This window comes from Pocillopora damicornis, chromosome 7 (genome assembly GCF_964200805.1).
Source record: "Pocillopora damicornis chromosome 7, jaPocDami1.2, whole genome shotgun sequence".
Taxonomy (NCBI): domain Eukaryota; kingdom Metazoa; phylum Cnidaria; class Anthozoa; order Scleractinia; family Pocilloporidae; genus Pocillopora; species Pocillopora damicornis.
In genome coordinates, this window is record NC_142676.1 from 6398514 (window position 1) to 6426508 (window position 27995).

The following is a 27995-nucleotide window of genomic DNA, read 5'->3' on the forward strand; positions in this document are numbered from 1 at the left end:
CAGATGCCAGGAGAATGCGGGAAGTTTTGTCAAATACGAACCCAGCGTATGTCTTGACTCACTAACGAGGTCTTTTGTAGCTTTGGACTTGAGCTTTAGATCATAAAATTTGAATGTCGAGGTTCAAATCCTCGAGGGAAGCTAGATATTTTTCTTTCTCCCTCGCTTACGACGAATTAATGTCATATTTCTCCGATTCTTTCGTCTTAAGTTTAAATTTTTTTCATGTGTATTTAGTCATTAATCCAGTACTCACCTGCAACTCTTGTGAAATTGTGATTTTCCCCGCAAGCGTATAACAAAACGGTTTACTTGGTAACACGAGCAGTTTCGAAGAAGCTGAATACAATTACGAGCTTATTTAACTGAAAACAAAAAATGGTGTATCATTTGTTAAATTTGTAAGTCATGAATCTATTTTTTGGTCCTGCATTCTATTTTACTTTTCAATCGTCATGCTGGAACTGGATGTCAAATAAATCTTCAGCTTTTTCATTTTCGTGTTAAGGAGCGGAGTAGGTCACAAATATGAATGTAACGCTGAGTCTAACTTCCCAGCAGCCACGCACAGTCTCATTGACTAAATGTTCGGTAGTCAGGAATTTTTACAGAAATTCTACTGAGAGGTTCTTTCAAACGTCTTAATAGTGTTGGATGCTTGTTAAGAAATTTCATATGAATTCAAAGTTTAGTAAGTTTTTTGGTTGACGAGTTATTGCTTAGTGTCATGTAAAGAGCGTTTGATCCGATCATGAAGTCATTTCCCATGCACCCGTTTCCTGTCACGCTCTCGTCGCCTTCGCGGTCACACAACAAGCAAGAGCTGGCACTAATTAGTGTTAAGAATTACTAACAGAAATATAATTCCTTGAGTGAAGCTTAAGTGTACAACATGGCGTTTATAGGTTAAATTTGGACTGACCAAAAATCACTGTAAATTTTTCAGGTGCACCTGATGGCCGGCAAACTTGAAACTCACCTGACAAAGAAACTAAAACCTCGTCGTAGCTTGAACTTATCTAACACTTTAAAAACATAACAAAAAATTTTCTTTTGTATCGATAATAAAAAATTTATTAAAGAGACTACACTTTGATTTCAGTCGAAGAATTCAACCCTAACGGATTTATTTGCGACTTCTATCACTGCTCGTGTCATTAGAGAAAATCGCGAGCAAATTTCCATATTGATTAGCGCTGGTGCACTCACAGAGTCATTTGCAACTCACCTTGGGATAAGTTGGTGGCTGGGATGCATGCGGGCACTGGCCTTAACGTTAAGCCCTCGGCACTCTCTTCGGGAAAGCTGGCTTGGGGGCGGGCCATGCCCGCCTTCATAAACAGTAATGCCACCACAAGATAGCTATACCCTCAAAGACGGTTATGTAAAAATTTCAAAATTTGCTTCTCAGCAACTGCTGCATCAAATTTAAATAAACAAAGATAGAAGACCCGTTTGGAATAGATACACTGAAGACACTACTGCAACTATGAATCTGTTGAATTATGCAATTGTTATTAGTCAGCCTATTATTAGAGTATTTTGCATATGGTTGGGTAAGAACAGAGTAAGAAAGAAGTTCGAAAGAAGGTTTATTCCCCAACTACAATGTTTTGTATCTCCAAGACACTTCGCTGATCAAAACTTTCTTCACGGCCATCGGCGTTTTAACTCGCTGAACAGGAGTTAAAATCAAATTCTTTGAGGGACGCGAGATGTTCTTTATATAATCAGCTTATAACTCGGTTAAATGTTTGTCGCTGAAACCGAGAATATTTTTATTATTTCCTATCAACAAAATTGTGCCAAAAGCGGGAATTTTAGATAAAGAACGCTTAGAATTTTGTAACTGATGAGTATCGGGAAAGAGCCGATTTGAGAGTTTCTTTCGTTAGAGCTAAATGTTTGGAATATTTTGTCAAAAATTCCACTCAAAAGCAATTTTTGTATTGCGAGGAGCCACACGGGATTGTTCCACGGTTAGAAGTCAGCGGACACCCACCTTGCATTTCTGTTTCTGGCGCGCGCCTAAATAAAATGCTGCTATATTGACGCAATCTAATTGTAAATCAGAATCAAGAAACCATTACGAAGGCCAAGATGGTTTTTGTAACGTCTTGGATAAGTTCTTTTACATTCGCATGTTAAAGGGAATATTTTTTGCAGCAGTCAGAAACAGAATGCGAAGAAAGGTAGGTCTTAAATCAATTAGTCCAATTTCAATTTAAGTTTTTAGTCCGTGAGTAAACAACGGAAAACTTTTACAGACTGATTGTGCGGCTAGCTTTATCAAACCATTAAAATACTTCACCGGCTACCGGACATAAATGTGAATATCCAAGAGTTTGAGTCAAAAAATTGTGTTTAATTGCCATAATTGTAAACGAGACCTCATTGGACCAATGTGTGAGAGCTGGGTGGGCGCTTGACAAAAATTGCAGGGTGAGATACGGCGCAGGGGTGATATTTAAATCGGACAACGAAACAGGTGGTAAATATCATTATGCTGTGAAAATATTTAGAGTTTCTCTCGCGACTTGAGGTTTGTAGCTTTAAAAGTCATGTATCGCGTACAACAACAACAAAATCCATGCGATCATAACAAGCAAACATTGAGCAATAAACACCTCTCCGATTTAAGTCAATAGACGTGCTCTGTAACGGCTGACACGCCTTTGCCACCGGACATTGATTCGTTTTAAGTTTGTTTCGTATTAAACGTGTTAAACCGCAATAGTGACGTTACTGTTTGTCCATTAGGGACGTGATCTTTAAGTTCCACCCAGAACCGCATTTTAGTTAGTTATCTTGCGCTGGGCTAACGATAAGACGTGTTTATCGAAAAGCGCCCTTTTGCCCACCTTATCTCGAAGTGCGTTTTGGTCAAACTCTTACAAGCAGGACTGTTATGTAAGTGCTTATGTTCCTTTTCTTTGTGCTTGTTTAAACATCTAGTCTTTCGGTAGTTTCGCCCAGTTTTTATACCAGTTTCTTTGCAACCTTGTAACACGTGGCTTACATTGTTCATGCTTTGTTAGTAAGCTACTCGTTTTTTACACTCGGTTATTAGTTTTGTTAGAATTCGTTTTCAAGCGGTTCTCCTTTATCCTTTGAAGATAGTCTTTTGTGAGTTTGTTTTAGAGTTTTAGCTAGTCTTTTGGGATCTTGCTTTTATATCGGAATGATTGGAATGTTGGTCCGTACTCAAAATTTAGCTTAGCTTCTTCCTTATAATTTCATATTTCAGTTTACGATAAGTACTTGGATACCTCGACTACACTAATAAAACGATTCAAGTCTTTTCCGTAAAATATATCCTCACTTCATAGTGCGTCTTCATTAGCGAAACTCATAGTTGTCGTTGAAATTTGCTACCCTTGTGTCGGCCGCTACATGCTCTTTTTTGTCTTTATTTAGCTGGTGTTCTACGGCTGAGCAACTCTGGCGGAGTAGAGGTGAGACTTTGAGGGATCTGGGGAGCAATATCTGAAAAATAATTCCTTGACTTTTAAATTTATTATTCCTTTGACATTCTTCCTTGAACAATCATACTTTTTAAAAACTTATGAACAAAATAACTGCACAATATATGAATACTTAAGATAGCTATCCTTAACTAAGTTTGAAAATTTATCGTTGATATAAACCAGAAATCGAAGGAAAATTTCTTACAGTAAACATTTCTTACAAAATATCTCTATTCACCATAATCAGTCCACTTTAAATCATGAACACTCTAAGAGGTATCAAGTCAAAGATTTGAAATTTTCATTTGTATGTATATTTCCGTTCTGTAAATGAAACCCTTACAATCAATTTCGTTTACTTTACAAGTGAAACCCTGTTGTTGGGGACATCACAATTTATAAACACATATGTTAGTTACCCCTGAGAGGTCCATGCAGTTAAAAAAACTGTGACTAAGTTCTTTAAATTGCTGTTCATGGCTGCAGAATGAGGGCAGTACTTTCGTGTGCGGGGTCACAGATTGTCCCGTATTGCCTGACCCCATGGTGTTTACCAACCCATTTTTTTTTCTGACAAAGAGACCAAAACAAACATTCATGGAAGCCTTACCATGAGCCTAAGTAGAGATGACAAAATCCATACCGAATTAATAACCAATCAGATGACAGGAATTGTTACAATGCCCTCTTAATCTAAGGGAAAATAAACTCATGACAATCTGGTATCTTTGACATTTCACTAACTTGCACACATCAGTTCATGGAGGTTTCACCCCAATGAGAGTTCCCTCCTTACCACTGCCGCAAGCTTGCCCCCACCTTAATCAATTTGCATCACATCCTTGTTTGCTGTCAAAATTGTAACATATTGAAATAAAATGCAATGATGCAGCAAAACCGTGACAAAGTTTGATGACCATGCAAATTCCTAGGTATGTTAAGCAATGACCAACACATATACAATTTGCAGTTTAATACTTGCATTCCTGCATTGTTGCACCCAGCATTTCACAGGAACTTGGTTGACTTAGACTCCATATTGCATATGCAGAGGTGTTAGGAGGTGAACTTGCAGTGGAGTAAAGCCTCCAGATACCCAACACATCAAGCTGATGACTTTCAAACATCTGAAAAATATGACTTTCAAGGCAGTATTGGTTTACAGCCCCCCCCCTAACTTTTAGCCCTTTCTCCCCCCAAGAGGAATTAACATCTAATTTCTCCTTACAGCATCACCACTGAATCAAACATGAAGGTCATGAGAATAAAGGAAATGATCACCTACAAGTGAAGCTCTTGACTGTTTCACAAATTCTCCTTGTTAGTATTTAAAGATGTGTACCAAGAATAGCATGGAGAATATATATTTTGATCTTAGGCATGGAGGGTTACAAAAGCTGCCTGTATGTTCATCGACTGTCTACTTAACCAGCTTTAGCTCCCAGATTAAATATCTAATTCTTCTTACAGTCAACCATACAGTTCTTATAATGTTAGTTCAGAGAATTTAGTATTGGATCAACCAATTATCCCCAAATTGATATTTTCTTTATTCTCATCACTTATCTGGTTGATATTGCATTGATGTTGTAAGGAGAAATTCTGTCTTGGTCACTCATGGGAATAATATTCCTGTGATTTGACTTTAATTTTTCCTCTGTGACCTTCACACACCTACATTACCTTTCATTTCTGAATGTTTGGTGTTAAACCAAGACATTGCCACCAAGGGAAAAAAAATTCTTTGTCATATCTTTCGAAATAATTTTAACCTCCAATCAGCTTTTCAATAAAATGTTACTGTCCAAGTTCCAAGCCAGAGCTGACTGCTGATAAACTTCATCTGTCATCCAACAGGTTTTTATTCATTACTTCAGTCACAAACACAACATGTCATACAAATTAGACCGAGCCCTTAGTAATCAATAGTTACTGTAGTCATTTGTATGGTATATAAGTTACCATACATTATTTAAACCTAGATCCACTAAAATGCACCTCATTCATCTATTCTCTGGAAAGATCTTCCCACTTTCTTTGGTCCAGGACTGATCATCTTTTTCCTTGCCTCTTGTCTTCCACTCTCTTTGTGATCAAATGCACAGTTATGCTGTTCTGGTAATCGATGTAACTGACAAAAAGTATAACCTGAAGGGAAAAAACAGAAATTATTTACTAAGTGCTCTATTTTCAATAACAAGTTCTCAGATTTATATCTGTCTCATGGTCATAACAAATTTAAAGTTTAACATCTTTATTTACTTTTTGACCAAATTCCAAGGACATGTCCATCAACCCTAGAACCCCTATGAGTGATGATCTTCTAAATTCTCCATACAGTATCACCCTTAAATCAATTGCAAAGGTCACGAGAATCAAGGAATTAATCACCAATTTAAGAATCTCCCAATTGTAAAAACAAATTCTCCATGTTGGTACCATGGAGAATTAAAGAGAAAAGTGTGGAGAATATATGCATTAATGTTTGAGTGTAAAAGATAAATAATTGCTTCCCACTTCTTAAACACTGAGCATGAAAGATGTGTAAGAGTTGCTCGAGGCATAGCCAAGAGAAACTCTAGCTTCTTGAGTGCTCACCAAACTTCCCAAGTGCTTCATATCTTGATGAACGCACAGCTGACATATGAACCAATTGTTTTATAACATTTTCAACAAAATCCCAAAGTAAAAAATTGTGGCAAAAATTTCTTGAGGGATTTATTTGTTGATGTCATGAGAGTGCACAATAGGAATATGAAGCATGCTCATGCAATTGAATTTGATTTGACAAATTTACTAACTATGTTGTAAATCAAGTTGTAGGAAAGTAGAGGAATGCTTCATAACTAATTTGCTCATTTACAGTCATTAAAAATATGCAAATAATGCTTTGGTTTTTATGAGGTCTGGTTGAATTTCCTGCCATCCTACTCATCACTCTGATCCTAGCAGTGCACAAGATGCTTGTTGCATACAAAGCTGCATAATGCCTCAGAGCCAGAGGGCCTTGTCAAAATGTTATCAGCAATTAATTTTATAGAGGAAATAATGAAAACTCACCATTATCTAAGGCTTTGATACTCAAAAGAAATTCTGAATTTTTTCAAATGGTAGATGAAAATTCATGTGATCAGCAACAAATGGTGCACAGCTGAACTGGACTTACTAAACAAAATTAGCCTTGATTTGTACCTTAGCATCCTAGCGCCAATTAATATGTTGATAACAATTTACAAGAAACTAGCTTATGTGTAGCTGTACCCCCTCCCCCCCCCCAGGTGAAACAGAAGAGAGGAAATGTCTATGAAAACCTGACACCAATCATGTTCAGTGACTTCACTCTTATCTATGCAAAATTATGTACTTTGATAATATTTCCTGCAAAGTGGCATGTGTTAGTGTGAAAGGTTATCAAGATGAACTACAACATTAAAGTGAACTTATTTTCCATTTTTCAGGTAAATTTGCAATTCAGTGTCTAAGTTAAAATATATACTTTGCTTTAAGGATCTAGGATGAGATTGTGAGCAATTTTTGGTATAGAGTAAGAATAGGATGATGTTCAATCAGCATCACCCTTATGAATCTAAGATTTTCAACGTCCATGCGGTTTCCACATACATTTATAAACAGTGCCACAGTCTTTGAAAAAAGTTGGATCATTTGCTGCAGAATCTCAAGGTTTTTACAGATTTCTTTGAGAGATAGTTACACTGCAAGCATGAAGTAAAAGTGACTCTTTTCTCAGTCAAGAGAATCACTTCAAGAAACAACTAGCCCTATTTAATAGGTGGACAATCCTCTGGCCCAAGTCCATTAAGATAGTGCACCTGGTCTTCTATGAGAGCTTTAACAGGTGGCAAAATAAATATAGTGACCGGTTTCTTCTAGAGAAGAGAAGAGAGGCAATGGATCACTGGTGCTGTTTGATATATTTGAGATTTTCCATAGCCAGTTGAAAAATGGAGACATTGTTACCTTCAAAAAACATATCTATGGCTTTCTGCAGTTCTTCTTGAAATGTCTCTATCCCAAAAGTTGCACAAATTTACCTCAAAACCATGTCATAGATCACTGTTTTCTGAAAAGGTGACCATGAAAGCATTCTGTTCACCATCTTGTTGATTAGTGTGAAGACCATTAGACTTAAATTCTGCTTTCACAGGATCTATCCCACACAACTAGTATCTATCACTGCGATGTTGTTTTCAAAAGCCCTCTGTACATAATAGGCGATTAGAAAGAGTTGTCTCAAACTCTAGCTACCAGCGACACGAGTAAATTTATTCACTTCTTTCTCTAGTTATTAAAAATATGCAGGGTCAGGCACCACATAATTGGGTTTATTGAATATGTCAGAGAGCTTACAAAAACAAATCATCAGCAAATAACGAAGTAAGGAACCTTTCAATACTTACTACACCTACAGTTCCCCAACTCTCTCTGAGCGAGTTCAAGCTTTGCGTTGCAAGTCCAACACCGTTTTCTCTTCTTTTGAAGCGGAACATCTATCGCCTTGTTCACTGATTCTTTCTCTCTGCTTGTATCTTGAGGATCATCTCTCTCTACTTTTAATTTGGATTTTGTATTAATGCCACAATTTATATAGTCATTGCCGAGTTCAATTTCACGGTTGCCTTCTTCTGCAGTACTGGTCGAAGGCTTCTTTTCAACGTCATGTTTGGATTGCTCGAGATTTGACGATTGAGCATTAGACTCATTCACTAAACGCGCCGAATCTTTTTCTTCTGTTCTTCCTTTTCTCTGCAATTCTAAGAGAAGACGAAAAGGACAAATCATCAGACCTACTCATATCCCTCAAAACACTGCTTGACTATCACAGAGTTTGGACGTACAACTAGATCGCGAAATGAAGACAGTGTTGTTGTCAGTTTAATTAAAATATAACAAGTTAGAAGTTTTCTTACCATCCTTGTAACACTTGGAACATAAATTCAAAGTCTGCGGAGATCTATACATGAAAAAGAAAACAAAAACCGAAAGTTCAAATAAGACTGTACCCTAACTCAGAACGGTTTGTACGATCAACTGGAAAGTCGTGATTTTGTGAGAGGATCAAAGCTCTCAGTGAACATCACAACGCTGAACTTACCCCCAAAATCCGCACGGACATCGCGGTGGCGTACTTCCAGCGTTTTCCATAACAAATGCAAGTATCAACAAACAAATCGCAAGCGAATTTTCAGGGAATCAAGCCCCTCTCATCTCGTAAATTAAAAAGATTTCTACCGACTGGGTACCAAAACTCCACTTACCTGGATGTTTACCCTCCAAATATGGAAATATCTAGGTCTCGATCCAGTCTCTCACATTCCTTACAAATGCAAAACGCTCTCACACAACTTCGTTACCAGTTCCTTTTTTATTACAAAAAGGAATTATTATCCTTTTTTCAAACTGCTCAAACATTTAAGAAGATTTCGTCGAAAATTAATTGATCAAGATTCATTATCTCATTATCGGTATAGAATTTACACAAAGAACTATCTTAGGAGGCATCCAAAGATGTCAACAACACCGCATGAATGCGCTCGTTTTATTTTCTGGCATGGGATCGTCGCAAGGACAGAACTCATCTAAGTTTAATTAATGTATTGTCATATGAATTTTGTCTCTTGTACCATAAATTTCACATTTCTGAGCTCAAGCTGGATAAAAGGTCAGAGAAAGCTGTCATTCGATCCATGAAATGATAAAGATGTGATACACTAGTCGTCTTAATTATAAGGTGCTATCAAATGACGGGGGGAATCAAAATGTCCAAGTTTGTCTCCTTTTTTGAAATATTCCCGTTACTTGCTCAAGAATTAACGTCACCTTTCAGAACAGGAAGGGCACGGGGAAAGTGGGCTATGAGTTTTACTGAAAACAGGAAGGTATTGACTCTGTAGCTCGCACACTTTTATTATCTCATCCTTATCAGGCGACATTTTTTGTTGTTTATCTGTTTTTATGTGGCTGTGTGTAGATCGAGGCCTACAGTCCAATGTTTTTGGCGTAGACTGTTGTCCAGTGCATAAGGCGCGTCTCCCTTACTTCACGCGTGGAATGCACGCATCGAGTACACGTATGTATCAGTTCTAGTTAATTGCGAGATGATTTACATGTTGTCAAGTAACCTCTTTGGCGTGTGGTTCTTAAAGTTTTACAACAGTCTGTAATGATGACAGTGTCCACTCTGGTAATTATTTCCTGAAGAGCATGTAGTGATTCAAAGAGCCATCAATCGTATATTTTCTCCGGGTTTCTCGTCCGCGCCCGGATCTTCCTGATCAAATGAAACCTCCTCCCTGAAAAAGATCGAGCATTTTTGTCATTGGAACACCATGCTAGTGGAGATATTTTATCCATTTATACAACTGATTTTTTTATCCTCTAATAAAATTATTCCCACATGCTTCTTGCTTAGTAACACAGTAGCCATAATTTCCTTTTTGACGGAAGGAAATGCTGATAGCAATAACGGTTTGAATCTCGTCGAAGATGATCTTTTGAACAATCGGAAAAAAAACCTTCTTTAATTTTCTTCTCTTCTAAACAATGGACCATGCGTTTCCCTGCAACTGAATGTGATTACTGCCTTTGGCCTACGGGCTTCAGAACATTAGATCCTTTCCTAATTCCCACTCCCCCCTCGAGCCAACTTCTGCCTACCCCCTTCCTAGTGTCGCCTTGCTTTCTCGAATATCCTGTCCATGAACTGCCCACTGCCGTTCAGCGTCTCACAATGCAGCCCAACATCAGCTTGCAAAACTTCCTTTCCCCTCCTACATCCACTTGCCACCCCTATGTGCCCCTTTATTTCTTTTCCTAGCGTTTCTTGTACAACAAACTTCCTTCACTGCTACGGTACTCACCGTTTTACCTTCCGATAGTACAAGATGATCATAATGATGGCAATGAGACTCACAATTCCAAGAGCAACACCAAGCGCTATCAACGCGGAGCTGTGAGACGTGGAAAACTCACGTCCATTCGACTCGCGGCCAACAGCAGGAGCAGTTAATGGTTGGACAGAAGAAATTGGAGCTGAGTGAACATCTGTTTTATCGATATAAGCAACTTCATGACCCAGGCGCCGATGAATTCCCGGCGCTACTTTCACCAGCAAACGGTGCAATCCTTCACGCGAAATCACGGTATTGTTATTATCCCCAGGCATCTTCACGGCCAGCCTCACATTCAAGAGACTTGTACCCTGCACCTGTTTAGGGTAGCCCTGGAGAATTATGATGTCATCGGGTCGGAAACTGGGAGAACTTATCAGGCGTTTCGTTCTTAATTTCCTGAAAAATTGGAGAACATTATTCAAACGAAATGGCTCAGCGACTAAAGGCCATTCAAAGCAAGTCAGGAAGAAAGTAAAGATCTGTTTGTCAGTTTTTGAAGATGAGAAAGTAACAGACGTAAAATTTTTAAAAGTCATTCAGGTAACCAAGAAGGGTTAGCCATGGAATTTCATTAAATTTAATATTTATCGCCAAATCTTTCGCTACCGAATGGTTTAAAAAATTTCTCAATACACTCATTTTCGTTTTTATCAGCACGTTCAACTCGTGTTGTGCGAGACAGCCATGAAAGCCAGCGTAGAGGAAAGTTATAACTTTGAAATAAGCAAACTATTCATTAAGGTATTTTAACCGCAGTTTCCTATACATAAAGTTTTTCTGCCTTTCCTTCCCCTCCCTCTTTGAAATAATTGGTTACATAGTTTAACTTAGGGTACCATCATTTTCGCATTGGTACATACTCTTTGACTTGACGGAAATACCCTTGGAGGATGAAATTGAAACAAAGAAAACCATTTTATTTCGTTACATGGTTTTATTATCGCTTTTGTTTTTGATTACGTATTATTATACTTACTTTCCCTTAGCCAGACACGAGTTCAACTTGCAATGGCTTGTTAAAAGATCAACTAGAGTCTTTTTAAAGTCGAAAGGTTTCCACTAAGAAAAATAGGAAAAAGAAAGAGAAATATACAGCAAATTTCATTTGTTTTCAACACGATAACAAGGACATAACGTTCAGGAGCCCGTTACCCGGAGCTTCCATCTTCCATAATTATCCTCTGAGTCCGTATCTTATTATCTTAAGAAGCACTTCCCACGGAGTTTTTCGCGGGTGTTTACATAATAGCCAACCATAAGAGAGCTGTGGTCCTCTATTGTTTACGTCACATACAGACCGCACGAAAGTATTTCAATTATGCGAACGTTAGCGTGTTTTCGCGAGAAATTAAAGAACTCCCCACATATTTCAGTTCTAAAAATAAAAAGATACGGGACAAGGTTGACTTAGGGGTACAATTAGTATGGAGGCTCCGTGTAATGGGCTCCTGACATAACATAACTTAAAATGGATTAATAAATGTATTTAGACATGCCACTCACTTGATTTAAAGTCATTTTCAAGATCATCGAGACTGCATTACTTCCTGAAATATATACAAATCAAGAAATTCAAAATGAAAATGTTACAAGGTCGCGCGTCAGTACACCAGATATAATATTCTCTTATATTTACTAATGAATCGTCATTTTATACTAGTCAAAGTTTTGTCTTGAAGAACGATTCAGTTTAATAAATATTAGCTGGTGGCGTTTTATTAAGCGGTTATAATGATTATTCACTGACAAGCGTACCAGTGATCAAACCATTTGCGTTCACACTTGTGCTAAGATTCTTGAAATTTGACAGCCTGAGCTGCAGGAGGTCTGTGAGGTTTCTAGTCCAGGTAACAATTGGCAAGTTTCATTACGGATCTGACGACAATATAATTTCTCCATAAACTTACCAACGTTAACTTCGCAGTAGTCCCCAGAAAACGTTTCCAAACAGCGACATTCCCATGACCTCTCCGCCAGCTCACATGAGCCGCCATTTTGGCACCTATTTCTAGGGCAACTAATGGGAGGGCCTGTGGTGGATGGTGCTAAGGTAGACAAAGGACCTTGAGAGGTATAAGTTTGGCTAGGTACATGGTTCGCAGTGTTCGGTGGCACCTGTTTTGAAGTTACAGTGGTGGTCTTTAAGCCTGCAATCGATGCAGCTGGTGTGGGAAAGAACTTGGAAGTGTTGTTCGCCGTGCCCGGCGCGCAGCGCACAAAGACTTCCAAAGGTTCGTCGTCATTATACAGGGCCTTTCCTAACCGAGTGTGCTTACACTGCCCTAACGTGGCCTCACTTCCGTCACATTCAAAATTACTGAACCAAAACACTTGCTTGGATAGGTCGTTTTGTTTATATGAAGTGGCTTGAGCTTTTGGGAAACCAAGCTGACGGCAAAAAACCATGGCGTCTGTAAGGTCCCATTTGGAGGTCCTTACAGTGCCCCAGAGGCCACCATAGAAAACCTCCACTCGGCCCTCGTTTGAATGGCTTCCTCCATGGAGCCTGACAGCGAATTCTGGAGGAAATAGAAGTTTAAGAATGTTCTAATAAATCTGAATTTCCTAATAAAACAAATGAGTAAGAGTAAACCAAAAAGGACAACCCTGGATTGTGTATATTCATCAGTGAAGGGCTGCCCCGGTGAAAAAAATTTGATTTCTTTGAAGAGCATACCGTAAATGCAATTTAAAACCAACCGGTTCAGTTTAGTTAATTTTCAGGGGGGGGGGGGATCATGGTTAACGTGCTGAATGCACCACCTAACCGTCTGAGTCTGAATCAAGGCTGATCATCGTGTTTTGTTCTTGAACGAGACGGTTTACCCTCAGAGCACGGCTGTTTCAAAACGCCCGCCAGTGGAAATTTAGTTCGCGCATGTCAGATTGACATTTTCAATTTGAAACCGCTGAAAATGTACGTTTAACGGCTCAACAAGAAAGGGCCCACTGATAACTAGGTCGCAAAAAGTATATGCGCAAAGCCCAAGGAAATAGCTAGCTTATGCGCAGACATTGTATTTTGCTTCCCTGGTTAATGTTCTCCTAAGGAAGATTGCGTGTGCGGGATAGTTAACTATGCGACGGCTTAATGGCATCTTGTTTTGACGCGAGATGACTTATCGCCTTTCTGAGGTCTTCTTATTTTCAGGCAAGATTCTGATTGATTCGAATTTTTCTTTCAATAAAGGAACAACTCAGGCTTTACGTCTCTCCTTTGCCATCAGTTTCTTTACCATGACGTTTTAATCCGAATTGTTTTGAGCGGTGTAATCTGCGATTACACATCTCCACCAAAATAGTAAATATGGCGTCCATCTCCCCTTTGACCTCGAACTAATGTCCCTAAACTACGCGAATTTATCCTCTGAATGAACTCATGCTTACCCATGGGCTAAACAAAGAATACGCGATTTATGACAAACTGATAAAATGTCCACGACCTTCTGTTATGTGCAAGAAAGTCGAGCTACGTGCGTGTGATTTCCTCCCCGAAAAGTGTATGTCATCGATCTGTCACGGGGAGCTACTTGAAATAGTGAAAGCACGGACAAGACGTTTCTTTCGGTCAACATTTCAATCATGATCACGGATAATAAACCTTACAATTATATGTTACCATTTGTGCTTTGATCTGATAGTTAAATCGTTCTTCTTGGCCGTGATTAACATAGTTTTTGGCGAATATTCCCTCTCCCTTCAAATGGAATGAACTACACGCAATAACACAAGAACGCAAATATTCCCGCACCCCTGAAGAACCGATCGAGAGAGATAAATAGACACCCCTTCCTGAAACAAGGTACAAACCCTAAGGATGTACCCTTCTGAAGCAATAAAAGGCCGGAAAAAGGAACTTCGGAACATATCTTGAGTCAACTTAGAACTGCGTTGCTTAATCCAAGTTTAGTTTACAACTCGGTTCGATTAGTGCATTCAGATGGCTAACTTTGGTCTCTCTGAACATCAACAAATATTGGAAAAAAATTTGCCGAATTTGTGGAGAGCGATTGAAGAAGGCAAAAGATAAGTATGAGAACAGTTTTCTTTGCGCTGATAAGACGGAGATTATTTTCACAGCCTTTGGTGTCAAAGTTCGTAAAGATGACCTTGACATGTGCCCTCTAAGTTCTGCCACAAGTGTTACAAGCTTGCTTTAAGAGGAGGCACACGCCTTGCAATCAATGTGTGGCCTCCACACAAACGCACTGGAAACTGTAAGATCTGCAGTTTCTTTAAGGATCAACAGAAACCTGGTAGGAAGAAGAAGACTAAACCTGGAATAAAACCCAGAGAGGACTCAGCTGAACCCAAGGAACAAGTGGAAATGGTGGAAGGAATGTCTGGCACTTTAAGCTTCCAACCTGACCCAGCCTCACTCTCATTCTCTGAGGAGGTAAAGAATCTACAAAGCTTTAGAGGATCAGAACCTCTTTACCCAGAACAGTTTGTTGAAAACATCAAGCATGAGTATATGTGCCCAATTTGCAAAGAGGTACTTGATCAACCAGTCCAGACAAAATGTCGAACTCCACACATATTTTGTGCTCGTTGCTTATCATTTTCTGTTGCCTATTGCTGTGAATTATAGTCTAATTATAGTTGGTTATCATTTTAGGAATGGAAGGCTGACATGGAACAATGCAATCCCAGAAAATGAAGTGCACATAAAACTTGGAGGAGATGCTGGTGGTGGGTCATTTAAAATGGCCTTCCAGATTGCTAACCTGAGGCATCAAAATTCTAAAACCAACACAGTGGTCTTTGCCATGTTTCATGCAAAAGATAGTTGGGCTAATTTAAAGACAGCCTTAATGAAATATAAAGAACAAGTAAACACCTTGAAAGAAGCAACCTGGGCGTAAGTGAAAAAAAATTTACCACACTTTTAGTTAATCAGGAGAATAAAGACTTGAAATAGCATAATATTAATTAAATTTTTATTTTTGTTTTGCCCATTTCTAGAGGTAAAAAGAAAGTGGTTTTCCTGTTTGGTGACTATGAGTTCCTATGCAAGCTATTTGGAATAGCTGGTGCCTCAGGTATGATCCAGACAATAATTCACATATACAAATAATAATGATTTAGCAATTCAATAAAAGAATATAAATGTAGCCTCTACTTTACATAACTATTTCTGTGAAACAGGTTTCCACCATAAGAATTGTATTTGCAGGCAAATATCCATGTCTTTGGTGCAAGATAAATCATGAAGTAATGCAAGTCTCTTGCCATAAACATGGGCATGCTGAAAAACGAAGTCTTGAAAACATTCAAGAGGATTATGATAAGTTTGTAGCAGATGGCTCTGTTACAAGTCAACAGAAGTTTTATCACAATGTGATTCACGAGAAACTGCTGGACAATGAATTGGACAAAGTAAGATACAAGAGTTTATTTTATTGCTTTGAAGAGGGACTTACAGGCCACCTAACTAAATGGTTGTCTATTTCAGGTTTGTGTTCCTGGACTTCACATTAGCTTGGGTGTGTTTAAGAAACTGTTTGACGAACTAGAGAACCAGTGCTTTGAGCTGGACAAAAAAATTCAAATGGTTCTAGCAGGAGACAGTGAAGAGAATGATGAGAAAATCCAGGCATTCAGAACTGCCCAACTACATACCAGACAAGCACAACAATTTAATGAAAAAGCCAATTATTTACAGGAGTTGCTGAATTTACAAAGTCTGTATGCTAATGTTGATATCATGCCTGCCTACTTTACACTACTACAGGAGGAGATAGCCAAAACTCCTTGGAAATGCAAAGGAGGAGGTAAAAATAATATATTGGTGCTTTCCAGTATCATAGCTGTACAATCCTCCAAATCCATTTTACATGTTTCAAACCCATCTTAATTTTTTAGTTAAAGAAGTTATCATTTTATTTTATAGATCATTTATTTGTAATATTACAAGGGCTCAAATTATCAAATTATAGCAACTAAGCAGTAAGTCAAATAACCCAGATTTAAATAGTATTATCTCAACATTATAGGAAAAGCTTGCAGATGAACAAATGGAATTGGCTGCCTTTGAGAAAGCCAATGGACCACTATCGGTTCATTTGGATGAGGTTCTCAAGAAAATGAATGTTGAGAGACAAGCTTATCATGGAAAATCATTCATTGGTAATCATGTACACACTTGCTGCAAGGTAACACAAATTCTACCCTTAGAGTAGGAATTTGTTGAGTCACAAAATTTCATTGAATTGTTGCATTTGTTTTTTTGGTAGGAAGACAACATCATTAAACTTAATGCAGTGCTGTGCTGACAAAAACAGAGGAGCTGTGTCCTTCCCTCCTTTCTCAAGCAAGAGAAATTAGCGTGAAATTTGAACAAGTTTTTAAGTTATTTGCTGCTTGTCACTTTGTCTATGCAGACTATCTCAATGATGGCAAGATTGACAAGCTAGGTAACTGAAAGAAAAAACCTGACTTTCATGGAAAAACATGAATACAGCAATAAGATCATGTCTTAAGTCCACCTTTTCTTGTTTTCTTGTTGCAGAGGAAGACATCACAAATTTTCTTCAGTTCCTTAGGGAAAAATTTCCAGACATGACAATCACACCAAAGCTGCATATGCTAGAAGAACATGTTTGCCCTTTTCTTCGACAATGGCACATGGGCCTTGGATTCTACGGTGAACAAGGGATTGAAGGAATACACTCTGAATTCAATACCCAGTCCCAGCATTTTGACCATGTGAAGAAAAAGGACACGAGATTGCGTCAAATCCTTGTCAACCATCACATTGCCACGAGTCCGGAACTAGCAGGGAAAGCTCCCAAACCTAAAGAAAGAATTTTAAAACGAAAAGCGAACGAGTAAAACTCTTTCCTTTTCAATAGCAATGTGTCGGTTCGATGACTAAGAACGAGTACTATGTGTGTAAATATAGTGTAATTTATTTGCTCAACTTCTAATTTAGACGAATAAAAGTGTTACTACAATCTTTGGAACCAAAACTAAACCTTTCCAGTCGTTTACAGACTGTTTCACTAGAAATTCAGTACCTCCGAGATTCAAAATGGAGTCGCATAACGGCCGATCTTAACGTATTAAAAGCGCCTCGAATGGAGTCTTAAACAATTCGGATTAAAACACTTACCTCTGTCGGTTGTTCAGTAAGCTTTCATTTCTTCTCTTTTGACTCTTGCTTTGCTGGAAAAAATTCGAGCCTTTTCCAAATTGAAATCAAAGTTTTCAGTTGATTTAATAGGGTGTGCTTGCTAGACTCCACCATAGCAACGTGTTTTCGTCGAACACAGGCAAAATTTGACCGATTTTACTCAAATTTTCGACGGCAAATGCCTCTTCCATGTGTAAGCATCCGCCATGCTAAGTTTCACCCGCATACATTAGATACGCAGCAAGATTTCATTGGCTAAACTATATCTTAGCCCAAAGGGTTGCCATGGACGCTAGATTTATGCAAATGCATAATTTTGTATTAACCAGAGAAATAATAATTAACTCGATCTTTCCTGTAGACCGCATGCGCGAACTAAATTTCCACCACGAAACAGCCGTGCAGAGTGCCTCTCGACTCATGAGTGTTAACAGGGGTTTCACTATCTTTTTCTCCTAGTGGTTACGCTCAGAAAGGGGACCGTAAGGCGAAACCCAAACACAAGAGCGTGCTAAACTGGTCTAAAATCGTGGCTTTCGATGCCTCGTTCTCATGCAACTCGATCCAGATCATGTGAGGCAGCTGCCGTTTTGGAATTAGGTCTATAGGCCTTATCGGTTGTGAGAGATTCTATGGGCGCCAGTAATCGGCTTTTATCGAAACCCGTGATATAAATGAGTTACAGAAAACTGTCAAACTGCGATGGACTGGCATCTTGAGATAATACTCCTTGTCGCTTAGCTTCATAGAAAAGGAAACTAATTAGGAAAGCTCCCGCGGTATTGTTCAATCAACTCGCACGACCCCACCAATTAACCTTTCTTTGACGTTACAACACATCTTGACAAATTGAAACCGCTTACCATTAACAGAAACATTTTCCATTTTGCAAATAAGCTCCACGTTATCGTCTAAGCAGTATCTGTCCTCAGTGAGATCACACTCAGACAAATTTTTTTCATGACCTTTGCATCCAGAGCTGCGAAACCAAACCGGGCCCGGGCCCACGTCATATATTTTAGGCCGGTTATACTCGTCTATGTTGTTCAAAGTTAAGTCCAGTTCAACGCCATCAAAACCGAGCTGACGACAAATCACCTCAGCAATCTCATGTTGCCATTCGTCGGAACAAAACGTGCCCCACACCCCTTGGTAGCGTACTTTGACACGGCCGGCGTAAGGAACTTGGGAACCAGTAAGCTCCAAAGCAATTTCTGTAAAACAAACAAATGAACAAGAATAAAAGGACATGCTTCCAATCATAACTCCCGTCAACAAGAAGATGCATTCGCAAAGGAGCTTTTTGTGAGTCACGGTTGGTTTACGGCCAAAATCTCTCAAGCTCATCGCGTGAAAACTATGAATATCGTAAAATGTTGTTGCTGTCTTTGTTGTTGATGTCGAGTCAGCAAAAAGCGGAGGCGCTGTCAGCTACAACCCCTGATATCCCTGACACCCAGAAAGTGCCTTGCTTTGGTGAGCTGACGGCAAATCACCTCGTTGATCAATGCGAGTCTTACTTCTGTGGAGCACAAAGCAAATTTGCACTGAAATATTTCTCAAAAAACCAGACGAAAATAAAAAAGTAGAAAAGTGTCTCACCAGAGTTCTGATACCGTGAATTATAGCACACCAAGCAAGTGTCAGAGGTGTGGCTACAATGCCGCTCCGTCTTTCCCCAACCAGGACTTGGACACTGGTCTACAGAACTTTCATTTCCTCGGCACTTGACGTTTGACAGCCAGATAGGCCCAGTAGCATGCTCACGTGATGCACAGTTGGAAAAAACCGGAGCTAACCAGCTACTGGCTGATCTGTGCAGAAGAAACAAGAGATTTTTTTGTCACTCAAGAGTATAACAGTGATCCCAACTGATTTCCAATGAGGAAGGTAAGTTGCAACGTTTTAAAAGAGATAATAGCAGTGATTAAAAAAAATATATAACATTTAAATCGCGCCAATGAGGAGGATTCGTTCGAAGTGACAACCAACCGGTATCAGGGAAAAACAGTTTCAATCCCAGTCAAGTTATTAATTTCTCAATCTTCTTTTACTCTAAATTTCTGTTAACTTGTGAAAATCATTTATTCGCATGATTCTTGACAAACTATCTTCCCTCTTCCAATAAAAAAAACTTCATAAGGGTGACACAATTAGCAGTGAGTCACTAGTTTTTATTGTGGCTCAATGAAAAAAAACACTCAAGTATCTTGCAAAAAATAATAAAATTGTATTATTAAAGTAAAATTATTTATATCCCCATTTAGCTAGATTACGAGCAGTCCCTAGTTCTCGCGAGAACGGACTCGCGTGTCAGAAAACAAGCGCACCATATGGAAGTCTGGGAGTGAAGGACACTTTTCAAACGCCTCAATCTCACTGTTCCGCACAGCGCGCTTACGACTCGCTAAAATCAACTATTTTTTTTTCGGCGGATTTTTTTACGACAGACTGCGCCGAAAAGGAGAGACTGCTTGTTGTCTACCAACTAGCAGGAAGCAAACCAGTTGGCTATTTACAAGTGAAGTCGTGGAATAGAACTAAGGACTACCCGGCAATAAATCGATTTGGTGGTCCAGGCGGAGTGGGTCCCAAGATGCCGGATTACGAGCCACCACGCTCTCCACAAAACCACTGAGCCCTTCTTTTTTTGGTTAATTTTTTACATCCATTTCTATAAGCACACTGACCTGAGAGGTGGCCCAAATCCAAGCTGTCTACAGACAACTAATGCATTTGGTGTGGATACATCCCACTGATACACACTGGAGCACACTGTACCCCAGGTGCCATTGTATAAAACTTCAACCAGCCCAGCATGCGGCACGGAAGATCCAGCCAAGCGGACCTGATAAGCTAATCAATCAAAGTATATCATTATTTCACGGATTTCAGTGCTGTGGGCTGATGTAAAATTTTTGGCTGATTACTTTATATCGGGCTTATATCGTAGATAAAATTAAACGTGCGTATTAAAGCTAAATATTTCTACGACGGGAATTATCAGGAGCGATTCCACTTCTCCTTCTGATGGTCAGTGTCTGTCTTACTATGGCGCTTGTCTCACTGAGGTGTCTATTACACCCAGCTGTCTTTCCTACTGAGGCGTCTAACTTACTGTGGTGTCCGTCTTACTCAGGAGTCTGTCCAATGAACTGTCCGTCTTATTGAGGTGTCTGTCTTACTGAGGTGTTTCTCTCAAAGAGTAGTCTGACTCAAAAAGGTGTCTTTCTTACAGTAGTGTCGGCGTCTTGCGGGGTGTCCATTCATCAGTTGAGAACTGAATGGAGCCATACATAGTTTAAGATTGTCCTTGAATTATTTTATTATTTTTTAATTATTTATTATTTTCCTTAAATTTGTGTCTTAACTAGTTGGCAAGGACTAATTCCCGTGCGAAAACCTCCTAAACTCGTTTGCATCGCGAATTAGTTCTCCTTGATCACTTATTTCTACCTACTAATCAACTTACGTGCTCTATAATTTTTAGGACGACACATGAGTTCCAGTGCCTCTGTGTGTGAGCACCAAAGAATTTCCCCGGGACTGACAATCACGCATTCTGACAGATTGCTTTCGTTGCCATGGCATTGTACTTTGCTAAGCCAGACCGGTCCTTTTCCTTTCCCATAAAGGGGTGTCCGCCTTCGTCTCCCGTAAAATGTAACGTCACCCATTACGTCTTCAAATCCCAATTGGCGGCAAATTACTTTAAATACAGTGCCACTCATAAAGCGTGGACATATCACGCCCCAGACTCCAGCGTACTGGACCTCGACACGGCCCGCGTAAGGAAGATTGGAACCGGCCATGCGCAGTGATATGTCTAGAGATTGTGCGATGATATTATTAGTGCATTCAATTTATCTTACTGATGAAAATGTGGAGCAATAAAAGGATTCTGAATATCGCTTTTGAGAGTAAAAAATTACTTTTCATGTGTATACGTGTAATATCTTTTGCATTCATTTGTTAATTGCCCCTTGTTGCTTCGTTCCAAAACAGGATTTTTTTCTTAATTGAGGGTGCGATCGATTACGGATGGTGCGAACGGTGTGAGCTGACACATCCAGTGAAGTGATCGGCGATCACTTACCCAAATACGCTTGGGCAGAGGGGAATGAAAAAACAACAACAACGCCAATAAAATTAACGACTGTTCCACTTTACCTGTAGTATTAGTGGTCACCGGCTGACATATCAAACAGGCACTGCAATGCTTAGGTGTGCAACCTAAACAGTACTCAGGGTCAAGTTTACCCCATCCTCTGTGAGGACATTGATCAACAGAATCTTCAAATCCTTGACAATTCAAGCTAGACAGCCAAACAGTCTCGACGCCTTCTCTCACTGCGGTGCATTCATCATTCATAAATGTTTGTTTTAGCGCAGGTCCTAAACCCAGCTGACGACATATCACCTCCGCCGACGGGTAAGGTAGATCACGCATGGTGCAGATGGTGCCCCAGGTACCATTAAACTTAACTTGCACGTGACCATAGTTAGGCGTGTCTGCACCAGACAAACGAACCTCAACATCTGTTAAAACACAAGTTAAATGTCAAATCCTTCAGTTGAAATTGCCCAGGGCAAGAGAAAATAAAAGGGAGAGTCAGATTGAGATCAAGATTCCCTCATGTACACCTTGATTCGGTAAAATTCCTTACGAGCCATTTATTGATTTGAATAGCGGTGCATTAACATTCCAAGATGCCCAAGTGCTTTCGAGGGGAATGGAAAATTCGGAGTTAAGAGATTGGCCATTTCCGGATTCTCTCTTGATTCCTTAAACCGTTTGCGATTTAAAAATTACTGTAGCTATTTGCTCTGACAAAAGCCTTGTGACCAATTTTACCGGTGACCAATTTACATCACAAGTTGTCTTGTTCTACCCTTCCCCCCGCCGACTTAGCACCACAGTTCCTTTAGAAATTTTTTACCCCATTTACTTCTTTAGAAAAAAGGCATGCGTTGCGGAATCCAGATTGCGAGTATAACCTTTAGTCTAATATCACCCTGGTTCAGTGCCTCTGAGAAAAGATAACCTCACTTTTAAGGCTTTACCTCATTCAAAGTCAGATCACAATCTGCCCTTTTTGTGCCGATCATTGCAGTCGCGAAACTCTATTATTTATCGGGAAGAACTGTTTTCGGTGGAGGTGAAGGAATGGGTGGGAGAAAGTAAGCTTGTCCACAGTTAACTACTCACCACTTTTATAATTAGTATCATTCGTGCATTGTACCCCCGCATTATCGCCTGGCGAGTAAAGCCTGAAATTCAACTCGCGATGGCAACCCAAGAGGCTATCCTCTTCTCCAGTACAGTCCAGGTTGCTGAGCAAAATCTTCTTATCCACAGAGCCATACCTGTGGAAAAACAGATAATTAAAAACATATGTTACATTGCACATGCGACCTTGTTTGTCATGGAACATATATCACCTTGAATGCGAGTACACGCGCACGGCCTGACGGTATCCTAGCTGACGACATACCACGTGACCTTCACGAAGATCCCACTCCAAGTCTGATACTGTGCCCCAGATTCCTCCCAATTTAATCTCCACTCGACCCTCGTTTACTTCACTTGATCCGCTAAGTCTTATTTCACCGTCTGAAAGGAAAGATCAAATATTTTACTTCAGTAGGTGATTATCTCTTCTACTTGAACCTCGGCCAAAATAGTATACTTTTATTCATAATGTGACTCTTAAGCCTGGTTTTCACAAGCGCAAAAAAAACCGGAAGCATAATATCTCCTATTTCATGGTAGAAACAGCTTTTACGCAAGCGCAAACGCAAGCACAAGACAAAGGAAAAATTATTATCGTTGTGTTTGTGCTATCGTCGAGCCTGTTTCCACGGTAAAGTAAGTGCTGTTACCTTTGCGTTTGTGCTTGTGCTTGTGCTTGTGCTTGCATTGCTAGTTGTTACTGCGTTATGCGCCTTGAATATTTTTCACTTGTCACGTAATTTTCTTTTTTTGGCTTTGTTTTCGTGTTAAACACTAATTTCTTATGGTCACTTTATATACCTCCGGTAACGTTTTCCGTTTTACATATCACCCCTGCGCCATATCTCTCTCCGCAATCTTTTTTAATCTCCCATCCAGCGCTCACACATTGGTCCAGTGAGGTCTCGTTTCCATGGCAATGCACACTCGTCAACCACATAGGTCCAGGTTTGGAACCAAACTGACCATGGGCAAGTTCCACCACAGCCTCTGGGAATCCCAACTGACGACAAACAACATCAGCGTCATGTTTATCCCAGGCAATACTGCAAACAGAGTGCCAGATTTCATGCCGCTGGATTTCCACCCCTCCCATGTAAGTAGAATTACCACCTTGTAATCTGACTGCAGCTGTTTCTGTTGAATAAAAGGGAAGGAAGCTAAGAAAGAGAGAGAGGGGGGGAGGGGGGATAAAATACTCCGATATTCTCTCTATTTTAGACGCTGTGTGATTCATATAAAAGCGCCTGTGAAATGGAAAATGTTGAGCTCACTCCTGCACCACGCCACGTCAAATATTTCCAGTAAAGTGTCCTTCTTTTTGACTTAAAGTTGACTCGTTGTGCTGGGGCGAGCTCGTATAAGGTGGGGGCGAACTTGCATTGGGGCGAATTATCTCATAACCAAGAGGCCCATGTTTCGTTTCCTGTATTTGAGCCAACATACCGTTCGATCCTAATTCTTTTTCGGACTCACAGATGACACCTCCATCGTGACTATGATCACAGCCATACACTTCGTCCATATCCCGGATGTACTTTAAATCGCATTTAAAGATGGATGATTCATTTCCGTGACACTGTGCCTCCTCTATCCAGATTGGACCCGACTGTCTTTCAAACACGCCTCCAAGGGTTGTAAAGAGAGCTCTTCGATAACCCAATTCACGGCAAATAACATGACCTTGTTCTAGTCCCCAGTCCCAATCACAGAAAGATCCCCAGCGACCATTGTGACGAATTTGCGCAAAACCCGCATGTGCGAGATGAGAACCAACCAGGCGAACTGACAATGTAAAAGGGAAAAGAAATTAAAGTAATTCCAGGACCTTTGGTTGAGGAGTACAACTAAGGGCTTTATATGAAACCTACAAATAATAGCAGGAAGAAACGGACGAACAGCAAGCTTCAGAGGAGAGTAAATAGAAGTGAATCGAACCGAAGAATGGAACCGATCTTTGCAGTAATGTAGACTACCTAAACATTGGTGCAAATAAGGCCTAAAAAAAATTAGACCTATGCGTGATTTGAACCCATGACCTCTGCGATACCGGTGTAGCACTCTACCAACTATATTGGCTCCAAATAAACCCGTGATGTGATGAATAAATGACCTTAAATATTGGCCTCATCAGCTGAACACCCCTGAGCAGACTTTGGTTTTCTGGGACTTGAGTATTATGTGTCCCATTATTCTCTCTTTTCTTACAGTATACTTTAGACCCGGGTGAGTCGCAAGAGCTACGAAACATTAGGCTTACACGACGTGACTTTAATTAAAATTATCTCTCCCTAGAGCGACCAAGAAATGTCTAACAGCATGAGAGCGTGAACCTTCATTCTCTCTTGATTGCCAGCATTGGAGGAAAATCTTGAGGTAGGGTTAATAGATTAACACTTTCTAGATCCCTCTCTTGTCTTATTTTGTTTCATTGTTAATTAAATGATTAGTACTCACCATTTGGTTTATTCAGTTTACATACAACTCCAGCACTGGAACGTCTAGAGCACCTTGCATCGTCCTTCCCCACGTGACTGCAATGAAATATCGATGCTTCTGTTCCTGAACAGTCCACACGAGCCATAAGAGGAGGTCCTGTACCCTTCCCGAAGTACATGCCACAGCAGGTGGAATGTTCCGCACCAGGATACCCAAGCTGACGACAGACGACTGAGGCATCATCAAAATCCCAAGAGTAATCGCACACTCTTCCCCACTGACCATGCATGAACACCTCCACTAGTCCTGAGCCCTCCGAGTTGGTTAGATCTGACAGGCGGACTCTAGGGAGATCTGACAAGAAAAAAAAACAGATTCCCTCTTTGAATCACGGTATTGCACCTTCTACAATAAACTTAACATCTTAATTACAGTAGAAACATCACATGGTATTGAAAGGACAATTTTCAATTGAGCTTAAGAGTGATTTGAGTTTCCATTTATTTTTATATACTTCTCTGTGTGAATGGTCTAGAAATCTCCTAAGCCACCCGACCAATTATTCGTAGACACAAACTTGAAACCGATCGCGAGAAGGACATTTGAGATCTCCTTTAAATAACGGGAACAGCCCGCTTGTTATTTTTGTTCTTTTCTAGTTCTCATAGGCCTCTCTATATTTTCACTGTTCTGATTAACCCTTGTCAATACCTTGAAATGGTCTCACGAAATTCAATTAAAATGTCGTATTTCCTATGAAAGTTAATTCTGCGATCAAAAATCACACTACCTCTGGGATCCGCATTCTTAGCGGGCTCGCATATCACTCCTGCCTCCCTTCTCCATCCAGTTTTACAGTTTGACTGTGGTGTCGAGGTTTTGTGGTAACACTGACCCAGTCTTGTCTCGTTTCCATTACAACGAACCTTTTCAAAATTTATCGTCCCCGCTTGACCAAAGAAAGATCGTCTTGTTACCAAGGTAACGTTGGGATAACCTAACTCTCGGCATACAACAAAAGCATCGCTCTCGTCCCAGGCGTCGTCGCAAACTGTGCTCCAGACCCCTTGATGGAAAACGACCACTTGACCAGCGTAAGGAGCGAACCCACGCGACAGTCGAACTAATTGAAAAAAAAAAAAAGAAAACAGTTTTCGAACTGTTAGGTTCCTTCATCAAAATTGCAAACTGCAGAAAGACGTATATTTTCACACGTACTCTTTTAGCAACGATAAAATCGTGTTTACCGCCGCACATTTTCTGACACATACTTTCTTAAGACCGCATATGGTGCCTACCGAGTCATTTTGGCGTTAAATGGACGCTCCAAGCCTCAACGTGTCAAAGATCTCCTTAAATGGTTCGTAAATATGGATCACGGACACTTGACAGAGGTAATTCCAGAACATTACTCATGGAAATTTCGAGAAAATCAGATTGCAATTGAAACATTTGTAATAGTTCTTGCCTTTTACAAAGAAGAAAACTGTTCGTCTATTACCCGTTACCTGTATATTGTTCCCCAATCCTGATATTTGAAAAAGGTCACCAACTACATTATTGCCTCCCGGCGACGGATGTTTTCTTTTAATTTTCTTTCAGTTCATACAAAACCTATATGTCAACTATCTCTCTCGACAAAATTTTCATGGTAAGCGTGCATGGGCTGCTAACGTACAGAAAGATTGAGGCTCATTTATAGTGGGAGATGTCTACGATGTTGTCTGCCTATTAAACTAAAGTAATCTGCAGTTTAACCTTAAGTACAAGCTCTAAACGTGAATTAATGATTTTTTAAGCGCTCCCTGTCTAATCCTTCATGTTGCTTGAGAGCAGAAGTTTTACACCACATTGTTCCGTCCGATTGTTTTCGTAAGGCGTAATATTAAAAAATACCACGTTACAATTACAGTAGAACAAAAGTGATTGAGTTTTCAAGATAATTAAATTAATACCCCAAAACAACATAATTCCCCTTGCAAACCTTGCCAAAAAGGTGGACGAGTATTGAACCTTTTGTTACAGCTCAGAAAAATAAAATAAAGTTCACCTATAAGAGACTATCATACAAACTAAAAAAGTAATGTCTATATTTTATCAAAACGTCACCCATTAGTTTTTATCGTTTTCCAGTTTGCTTGTCAAAGTCAATGAACTGTCTCACTTCAGTGGGTTCACGCTTAGAATATTTTATTCTTAGCATCCAAACATTTTGAGAGAGCTGTTAAGCCAGTTTTAGCGTTTATCAAACGCAGCATGAAATTTCTAACTGAGTATTGAAGCTTTTTAAGCATAGTTGTGAAATCGACATCGCTCCTTCAGTGACCTTTCGCTTTCTGGAATATCAAAATGTAAAACGACTGATACTGACACTGGTTTGCAAAGATAAATTATTCCGAATGAAAAATTCATTAGATTTTCGTGCTTTAGAGAGCGATTTATCTCGACTTAGAACATCAGATTTGTTAGTAGCTGAGGTGGCGTCAAATTTCTCTGTTTTTAAATTGGAGTGAGCTAATACGTTGCATTCTAAAATTATTCCTCGCACTCTGCGCTCAACGTGCAGAAATCTAACCTTCAAACTCTTTGCCTGCTTTCCACTCATTAACAGGAACTGATCTCTTCTGCGTGGACGATAGAACGACACCAAACACGAAAATTGTCGTGACAAAGATCTCTGGCCACATTTTAAGGTGACGATGTCTTTCTTGCTGACACAAAGAGTAAGAAAATGTAAATTAACATGCAAAAGTCACATGCAGACGACAGCGATAATGCTAAGATAAACACAAAGAACCGAAAGTCAATCA

The 27995-nt window shown here is 39.7% G+C and overlaps 3 protein-coding genes and 1 long non-coding RNA gene across 5 annotated transcripts; 1 reads left to right on the top strand and 3 right to left on the bottom strand.

Annotated features, from left to right (window-relative positions):
* Positions 1-3497: 3497 nt before the first annotated feature.
* LOC149042270 (AN1-type zinc finger protein 3 homolog) lies at positions 3498-8767 on the bottom strand. The gene is made up of 4 exons (XM_089212776.1): positions 8581-8767; positions 8396-8439; positions 7886-8239; positions 3498-5615 (listed from the first exon to the last, which is right to left on the bottom strand). The coding sequence occupies exons 1-4, from the start codon at positions 8628-8630 to the stop codon at positions 5467-5469; spliced, it is 597 nt and encodes a 198-aa protein (XP_089068902.1). The 5' UTR covers positions 8631-8767; the 3' UTR covers positions 3498-5466.
* A 600-nt stretch (positions 8768-9367) lies between these two features.
* On the bottom strand, positions 9368-27985 carry LOC113674451 (scavenger receptor cysteine-rich domain superfamily protein). Its single transcript, XM_027190928.2, has 17 exons — positions 27761-27985; positions 25976-26308; positions 25204-25539; positions 24193-24531; positions 23548-23883; positions 22956-23127; positions 22723-22880; positions 21684-22052; positions 20986-21339; positions 20204-20369; positions 19116-19327; positions 18377-18727; positions 12286-12897; positions 11882-11925; positions 11355-11437; positions 10346-10774; positions 9368-9778 (listed from the first exon to the last, which is right to left on the bottom strand). The coding sequence occupies exons 1-17, from the start codon at positions 27870-27872 to the stop codon at positions 9700-9702; spliced, it is 4485 nt and encodes a 1494-aa protein (XP_027046729.2). The 5' UTR covers positions 27873-27985; the 3' UTR covers positions 9368-9699.
* Positions 14213-16548, top strand: LOC113666049 (uncharacterized). 2 transcript variants are annotated; one of them, XM_089212774.1, is made up of 5 exons: positions 14213-14774; positions 14997-15239; positions 15344-15420; positions 15555-15757; positions 15834-16548. In XM_089212774.1, exons 2-5 carry the CDS (start codon positions 15085-15087, stop codon positions 16233-16235), a joined length of 837 nt encoding a protein of 278 aa, XP_089068900.1. In that variant the 5' UTR covers positions 14213-14774; positions 14997-15084; the 3' UTR covers positions 16236-16548. The 2 variants fall into 2 exon arrangements, with proteins under 2 accessions (XP_089068900.1, XP_089068899.1); XM_089212773.1 differs by having other exon boundaries at positions 14720-14873.
* LOC113678188 (uncharacterized) lies at positions 15759-17823 on the bottom strand. The gene is made up of 2 exons (XR_016188548.1): positions 17493-17823; positions 15759-17174 (listed from the first exon to the last, which is right to left on the bottom strand). It is a non-coding gene; the product is annotated as an uncharacterized LOC113678188 (long non-coding RNA).
* Positions 27986-27995: the final 10 nt, after the last annotated feature.

Coding starts and splice junctions, on each gene's coding strand:
- LOC113674451 (XM_027190928.2), bottom strand. CDS start 27,872: ATGTGGCCAGAGATCTTTGTCACGACAATTTTCGTGTTTGGTGTCGTT. Junction 25,540..25,975: donor TAAGAATGCGGATCCCAGAG/GTAGTGTGATTT, acceptor TTTTCTTGTCAG/ATCTCCCTAGAGTCCGCCTG. Junction 11,926..12,285: donor CTACTGCGAAGTTAACGTTG/GTAAGTTTATGG, acceptor TATATATTTCAG/GAAGTAATGCAGTCTCGATG.
- LOC113666049 (XM_089212773.1), top strand. CDS start 14,845: ATGAGTATATGTGCCCAATTTGCAAAGAG. Junction 14,874..14,996: donor TGTGCCCAATTTGCAAAGAG/GTACTTGATCAA, acceptor TTATCATTTTAG/GAATGGAAGGCTGACATGGA. Junction 15,758..15,833: donor TGGACAATGAATTGGACAAA/GTAAGATACAAG, acceptor TGTCTATTTCAG/GTTTGTGTTCCTGGACTTCA.
- LOC149042270 (XM_089212776.1), bottom strand. CDS start 8,630: ATGGAAAACGCTGGAAGTACGCCACCGCGATGTCCGTGCGGATTTTGG. Junction 8,440..8,580: donor TGTCCGTGCGGATTTTGGGG/GTAAGTTCAGCG, acceptor TTTCATGTATAG/ATCTCCGCAGACTTTGAATT. Junction 8,240..8,395: donor TTCCAAGTGTTACAAGGATG/GTAAGAAAACTT, acceptor GTCTTCTCTTAG/AATTGCAGAGAAAAGGAAGA.